At 39.4% G+C, this 8,116-nt stretch overlaps 1 protein-coding gene across 6 annotated transcripts in view; it reads right to left on the bottom strand.

Annotated features, from left to right (window-relative positions):
• Positions 1-477: 477 nt before the first annotated feature.
• Positions 478-8,116, bottom strand: part of Pld (Phospholipase D) — a 112,187-nt gene continuing 104,548 nt past the window's right edge. For 5 of the 6 annotated variants that reach the window (XM_084584325.1, XM_084584321.1, XM_084584324.1 and 2 more), the window contains one exon: positions 478-7,873. In XM_084584325.1, coding sequence (XP_084440451.1) covers positions 7,649-7,873 — 225 coding nt within the window. In that variant the 3' untranslated portion in view covers positions 478-7,648. The remainder of the gene's footprint in view (positions 7,874-8,116) is intronic. The other variant, XM_084584322.1, reaches the window with a different exon arrangement.

The raw sequence follows: 8,116 nt of genomic DNA, 5'->3' as shown, positions 1-8,116 counted from the left end.
AAACCCCACAAACCATAAGCCAATCTTTTTAAGACTTGCATGTTTCTTATATCTATGGACCCCCCGCCCATAAACGGGCTCAAAAATAATTTCCGAATTGCCTGCACATCCCAAAACCTCGTGCTTAATTACACTGATTCTGGTAAAGTCATTTAGGTGTATTTTAATAAGTACCAAAATTGTTAACTGTTACATTTATCTCTTCTGGTTTTCTGAACAAGCCTTTCCGTTTACATTTTATATGACATTGTATTCGATAAAACAATGTCAAACAGCTCAATAGGAGCTGTGACTGGAGAAGTCTCTGGTTTTTGTAAAACTATCCACCTCCTCTATGATTATCGGTGCTCATAGATTAAAATAATAATCTTCGTTGATAACTCTCATCAGCTTCTACTGACTTGTTAGCAATAGACAGTACTCGATGTAAGAAAGGTACCGCATTTGCGGCACCATATCAATGACATACCACACTAGCTCGTTTTGTGTTTTATTCCAGCGTGTAGCAACTGGGAGCAAGGTGAAAAATATAAAAACACAGAAACATACAAAATCTGTCGAGAGTGGAAAGATTCATATGATAAGAGGGCAGTGTCATGACATGGCTGCTTCACAGAGGTCAAAATATGAAAACATGTATATAACATATAGACCACAATACAGACTTGGTAGAACAAACAGTTGCTCCATAAATAACGTTTGCAGATGCAGAAGAAATTGCAATATTGAACGGAACAATATTTATGACTTACACAAGTGAGGGGCCGTTACTTAATGGAACTATACTGCCAGATTGATCCAGACTGCAGAAAACTTTAAGGGTGAGAACAACATCACCATCAATGACGACAGCAACAAAGCATGATATTAACTATGAATGAAAATGAATTGCGTACTGAGGAATTCGTAAGGGCTCTCTGCTGCATATAAAGACAGAGATGACACAGGTAGTGTCACCTCTCCAAAATACACCCTTGTCTCCAAGTGGTATACACTTGTATTCACAGGAATACCTAGGCAAAGGCATCATTTCGTAGAGGAAATAAACATTAAACAAAATCCATGCTGTTATTAAATTTTTTAAGGTGCACGCTCTCCAATCAAGGCGATATTTTGCACGGGGCAAATTGTTTTCTCTGCGCGAAAATTTCAATGCAAACCGGGGATACGTTTCAGAGAACTAACCAGGCCAGGCTGTGTTCATCACATGGCATTCCAGAAAACTGACAAACATTCTTTAGTTTTCAGAAGGTGTATGTAGTACTAGTACTAGCAAAGTTTATGTAGTACTAGTACCTAAGCCTAAAAGGCCACAGGTGTTGAAAGAAATAGAGTACAACATAGCCTTATTCAGAACGCATAGTTTCTTACATGTCTACCACATCGCAATAATGTGCCAGGCATAGGAAAAGCAGCAAATGTCCTTAAGACACCATTTAATTAGTACACACACAAATTCGCTTATAATTTTTTCTTCAAAGCGCGTGAAGCAAGTGTTCCGACCTGCAATACAATGCAGTCGATGTATAGTTCTTACAGGATGAAGCTAATATTCGGTTAGTACTTCCAGGCACACAGGTTATGGCGACTTTAATGTAGTCTGTACTTTGTATCAAGAAGCTCTGCAAACCACAGCTTGTGAAGGCACAAAATTTTCACAAATATTGCAAGTATTTCAAGAAGCAAAGAAACTGAGCCTGTTATGATAGAGCTGATTGATCAGTTTGTCATTTTAAAACAGGGAACTCAAATATTTTCACCTTTATAACAACACATTGAAAAAAAAAAAATTTAATCTGCAAAACAAACATATGGCTCAGCATTGTCTTGATTCAATAGACTCACGATGGAGTCATCTACCTGATGCAGCTTTAGGTAGTACAAATGGTTGGACCAACATCAGAAAGAAGTCAATTACCTTTCTTTAAGAGTATATGTCTAAATTTGTTCTCTCCAGACTAGAATGACAATTTTCACTTGTTTTTCTTTTCTCCAACGTATGCATTGTTTCAACAAAACTTCATGACTGACAAATAAACTTTCCTCCACAAACCTGTCAATAAAAATTACCGATGCATATGAACCATAAAAGGATCAATGTAAAATGAGACATACACATCATATTAAGTGGTAAGCTCCAGTGAGAAAATTGCAACATATATAGCTCTTGACTATATAAGACCTTGCAAGCCGAAACTCTCAAACTTGAATTTTGTCTCGTGACCTCTGGTATCTGCACAATATAAAACAGTAGCAATGGAAGCAACCGAAAAATAGCAGTGCAGGAGCTATTGATCTGCTGCAGTAATTTGACTCAAGCACTTAAAAACACTGGCATTCATCGAATAAAGAGCACATTCTGGGGCACACTCCACTACAAGCATTCATAAACTCACCGGTAAAGCATCTGCATGCTAAAGTCACACTTTCTAAAGCATTTCTTGCATACAGTGAAAGCACTTTAGGGTCATAAAAAGCTTCGCTTCAGGCAGCATATCTCGTCAACGACTAGCAAATCCATATCTTGAAAGAGACTCACTACTAAACCCGTCATAGTATTCTTAACAAAAATGCAATCTCGTTAAATATATAGTACAATGTCTGTTGCAATAAAAACAATGTGTGACATCAAAGCGGCCAGCATTCTTTAATAGTGCAGAGGTGCTATAAGCAACTAAAAGCTGAAAGGTTAATGGTTGTTGTTATGAAGAAATGACTCGGAATTAAAAACCATGCATAACCAAGTCAGTACTAACACGAAGCTATCAATAGGGGGTCTGCTGACACAAATCATGTTTATCAACCTAGACATTATTTTCAAAGTGCACAAAATTTGTGAACATCTCCAACATACAGTATCTTGGCTGTGAAGTATTTTCAACTAGTGCCCAGGCAAAGTAGTTTGCTTCTGAGTTGTGTATTGAAATAGTCAATGTTTTTTAACGACCAAAAGAATAATGGTTATGAGGGTTCTCCTCACCTTTAACACAGTCAGAGCTTAGGAGGGGTTATGTATCAGGGTTCCACTACACAGCTCAGAAGCGGACACTATAGCTTGGTTACTTCCGGTAAAGATGATACATGTTGCCGGAGATTAGAAAAAAAAAACAAATGTGAAAGATTGCAAAGAAGGCACAGGTATGACAAACAGCCAAAAAAGAAAACGTCATCTCCATGCTATTCCTCCCATTTGTTGGGGTCTTTTAGATAGACAACCTTGCTTGGGGCTCGATTCACGTGGTGACGGTTCCTCCTAGAGCTATAAAGAAAAAAAAGAAAAGACGTACTAGGAGCAAGCAAGTTGATAGATCCAGAAAGAATAGCAATTTGTGTAAAGTTACGTAAAGTTATAGTTATCTTGAATGGTGAGTTTGCAGGTACAGTAACAAATTTCAACTGAGAAATGGCTAAAACGCAGCTGTCATACCAAAAAAGCATAATGGGAAAGATACTGATCATGCTGAGATATATATATGTAACAAATGCACATGAACATGAATGCCTACTGCCTCTAATTGCAAATAGAACATTTGAGAAAGGATATGATAGTAAAGTAGTTAAAAGAAAGCAGTAGGAATTATATAATGCACATGCATGTGCTAGGCATCATACACATAATCATACATAATACACAAACACAAAGCATCATATATGTGATTATTGTGATTATACATAATACACAATTGCAAGGCATCATACATGTAAACACATAATACAGAAGCACAAGGAATCATACACGTAAAGGATGCTTAACGTTAATGCTGGTACACGTTATCGTAGTGCCACCATTGATATTGAAGGGCAATGCTAATGTAACAGCTTGCCCGGACAACAAGATGGCGTCATGTAATAGAACCATTTAAAATGGGCAGCAAAAAACAGAAAATCTCGCACACATTCAATAGTGTACATCCCTGAAGGTCTTGGAAATGAGATAATAAACAAAAAAAGACTGCCTTTCTTAAGCAAAATGTTTTCTCAAAATCAGGAAAGGGTGCAAGACAAGTGATGAAAGAACAGAATAAACCTGCAGTGCTCTTTTGTCTCTAACAGGTAGTTAACTTTTAGTAGACGCCATAAGAATATCCATTCTTGGTAGCTTCTAAAGTATTCAGAAAAAGGAAAAGACGATTGTGTAATCATACGCCTTGAGTTTACACCTGTTGCATCACAGGCTCTCAATAACACTTAGCATCATCACTAGTGAAGAAGTTCTTTGACTCAGCGTTTTATAAGCCGAGAAATTGAGCTACTTCACTAGCTTGGTGTTGGATTATAAGTAGTGGTAGTACTGTTCGATTCCACTATTACAGGAGTTATGGAAAGAACCAATATGCCAAATGTCGTCATATTACAGCACCGCATGTGACCTTAGCTTTTTTTGTCATAGCCACATCCCTTGCAGCTGCTTTCTTTGTTGTAGGCAAAATATCAATAATAATAATAATAATTGGTACACAGGAAGGGAAAGGCGCAGTATCTGTCACACTTGTTTCTCCAAACACCTGAACCTCACCGTAAGGGAAGGTGGGAGTGAAAGTCGAAAAAGAGGAGCCCTAGTGAATAACTACGGAGTAATTTTGACCACCTGGGGATCTTTAACGTGCGCTGACATCGCATAGCACATGGACGCATCTTCGTTGCCAATAAATGCCAATACCTCGAAACTGCAGCACTTACTCCGGCAACATTGAACTAACAACGGTCATATGCTACAGCAGCATAACATATTTTCTCTTTACTACGAATACTTTTTCCAATAAACAGCTCATTTCCAAGGTCACACAGCTGAGGCTTCTCCTGAGCGTATGCTAAACCTACATGAGACTATCACTTATGTCAGTATATACTATCTGACAGAAATTTGCTCACCGATTTGCTTCGCCTTTTGTATACAGTAAACTCTCATTGATACATTTTTTTTTTAAATCCGGGGAAAAACATCATCCTGGAAAATGTACAATGCAAACTTCCTGATTTTGAAAAATTTTATGCTGAATGAGATACAAAAGCATTTAGATTCAGACTTTCACTGCATAAACGTGCAGATTAGCATTTATAGACAACTAGTATGAACCGCTCCTTTTTTAGCTCTTGCAGAATTAGGTCCATATTTGCGCTGTTTTAAGCGCAGAAGATATTTAGTAGCAAATCCGGTTCACTGAAGGTGAACCGATTTGCTGAGATCACTTCACTTCCTTGGTTGTTTCCGGATGCTTTGCCCACTTACACCAGGCACATGTGGAGAAGTCATCACGATCGCTTACAGTCGCAACATTTTTGTTCATCCTGCGTCCCCCAGAAACCCTCGTATTCCAGCGAGTATTTGTAGTTATCAAATGGTTCCCTCCTATGGCCTTAAGACACTACAAAGCAAAGAAGCCACTGCGTTGCTCTTCATGAAGTCATGTTTGCTCGGAAACAGGCGCCTCGTATGTTGGCTCGTTGGCTTTCTTTGATGCTTCGCCCCTTCGCACTGAAGCACTGCAGGAAAGCAACTATGGGAGGCGAGTGCCACTGGTCAGTTTTTCATGTCCCGAGCGCTCGCTAATACATGTCCAGCTGATAGCAAAAGATATTACACAACCATAATTTGTCGAAATTTCGAACGTGGTAACCGGGCAATCGTATTATCTGGAAAAGTATTAACCGGGAGAACATTAGTGTAACTCTAAGGCAGATGTTTTACTGCCCGCGATTTTGAGCATATGAAATGGGAAATCGTATGAACCGGGAAGGTATCCATGAAGTTCTTCCATAACAGGAGTGGTCAGGTGATAACCATGCCTGAAATATGGTTTTAGACGTAGACACAATCAACGTGACTGATGAGACAGAAATGCGTTAGCATTAGGCATATTCTCTTTGTGTTCTCCAACATTCTTTTCCTTCTGGACATTCCCTTTGCCGAATCATTCAGACTCATTCAGAAGCATTAGAGGTACACGCTTCAGTTGATGAATCACTGTCGTATGCCACAGCCGCTGTCCCCTCTCCCTCATCCACAACCCATCCCGTCACCCTGCGTCTTCCCTCTGCCAACTCTCTGCTGAAAGAGGATAAGAAAATTTTTTTTCCCTTGCCCGCTCTTTGTTATCTGTCTTGCTCCTCCTCCCCTATCTCCCATTTGCTGCCTAGCAGCTGAGGGTTCAGATGGGACAGATTTTTGTGATAAGGAGTTTTAATGCTGACAGATTAAAAGCTCTCCAATACTAACATCGTGTTTCGGTTGTTAACTAAGCCTCCGTCATCACTAAGAGGGCTAACAACACCTGACTCTATGCCAACAACTTGAAATCCAGCTTTTCTAAATGTCGTTCTCAATAAGTACAACCTCCAACCGATTGTGATAAAGAAAGCTATTGGACGCTGGCCAGTAATGGTGCCAACAGATTTGTGGCACAATGGCTATTAAAACAATCAATACACAGTCAAGGTGTGCTAGTTAGGGGAAATAATCATGATTGGACTTGCTATGGAAAAAATAAAAACTAAGCAAGGGCATTAGAGTTCATCATGGCTTTACATACAGTTGTGCGCTACTTGAGCAGTGTAGAGATGACCAAAGAGTTGGCCTGGGCTGCTGTTTCACACATTTCAGAAATGAAAATGATGTTCTACAATATGATGATTAGAAATGTGATTAAAAACATGTCCCAATTCAGCATCTTAAAACATTTAATTTATCATACCAACACACTATACCTTATTACACAGAAAAGTGAATCTATGTGTAAGTATGGCTGCATTCCTGAATATCACTGTGACATTTTTTGGGCTAGTTACAGACATCACACTCAAGGGTGTCCAGAAAGACAAGAGAGCTCGAAGCAACAGGCATAGCCAGATGTGTTTTTCACGTTTCTTCAAACCATGCTGTATGAATTCATGTTAACTAACATGTCAGCCTGCTTCGGAGTCCACATCTAGTCAACAAGTGAGAGCCACAGAAGTGTATGTGATTAAAAAGATAAAGCTAGTTTACAGTGACTTTTTGACACTTCTTAATAAGCCTCAATTAGGCAATAATGTATGCATAGATGAGTCTGCATCAAAAGATTCTTTTCTTTACCTGCATTACAGTTTTCCTCAATTCCATTCAGATGCATTTCAAAGACTGAGCAAACATTCATTGTTTAGCAATACATAGACAACAGAAAACCTGTAACAAAGAAAAGGTCATCAAAATTTAGACTGTTCCTACGCATAACAAACGAAGAACTTTCCAAAAATCTACACTGAAGTTCCTTTTTTTCTTTTCTCTCAGCGTCAGTTTAATAGAGGCCTGTGATCAGCCAAGGCAAAGAGCATTTTCGATGCATACTTTTGACACCATAGTTTGGCTACTATATATGCAGATGACACTACCTATGTAACAACCAAGCATTTTACAAACAGATATGTGTGGCCTTGTCTTTCAAGATTCGTTGGTTTTTGCAGCCCTCATAAAAACTAGAATACAGAACTCTCCTTAAATCCAAAAAATATGCATGTATCAGGCTGCATATCAGCAAACGCTGGTACACTTGTGAACTCATGGGTGTTTAACATTGGCAGCAAGTCTTCCGACGAAACATCTTCGCCCGCTATGCACTGGGAAGACGGAATAAAGTTTTCGATGTCCATACATCACATACCCAGGACCCATTCAGGTCCATAGGGCGACAGGCATAAGCGCTTCTTTGGTGCCCGACGCTGGCGTGAGGGTCTCCTCAGCGAGAAAGTCCATGGGCATGTCAACGAGGTGACCTCTGACCTCACGCAGTTCAGCGCGGGCCTGTTCAAGGTCCGTCTCAGCAAGGCCAGGTACAGCGGTGAACTCGCGTAAACCCGCGAAAGTGCGTACGCTGTCAGACGGGATGCAGCGAAACACCTGCGTTCAAAAACAAGGGTATCTAGCGTGGGCTTATTTTTTTTATTTAAAGTTTTTTAAGTTTATTTAAAAAGTTGATTACACCCCTGGGTATCATCGCGTTCATGAAGTACATGTCTTTACCAATATTACGAAGAAGAATGCTGATGGCTCATCACTATGCAATAACTTATGAACTCTTCAGAGCTCCCACAGTATTATTTCTTGCCCTATTTTGTTGCTTGCTATAATAATGCGGTAATA

The sequence above is a fragment of the Amblyomma maculatum genome, chromosome 11 (genome assembly GCF_055883805.1).
Source record: "Amblyomma maculatum isolate TAMU_Amacu chromosome 11, ASM5588380v1, whole genome shotgun sequence".
NCBI classification, from domain to species: domain Eukaryota; kingdom Metazoa; phylum Arthropoda; class Arachnida; order Ixodida; family Ixodidae; genus Amblyomma; species Amblyomma maculatum.
This window is presented reverse-complemented; position numbering and strand designations above follow the sequence as displayed.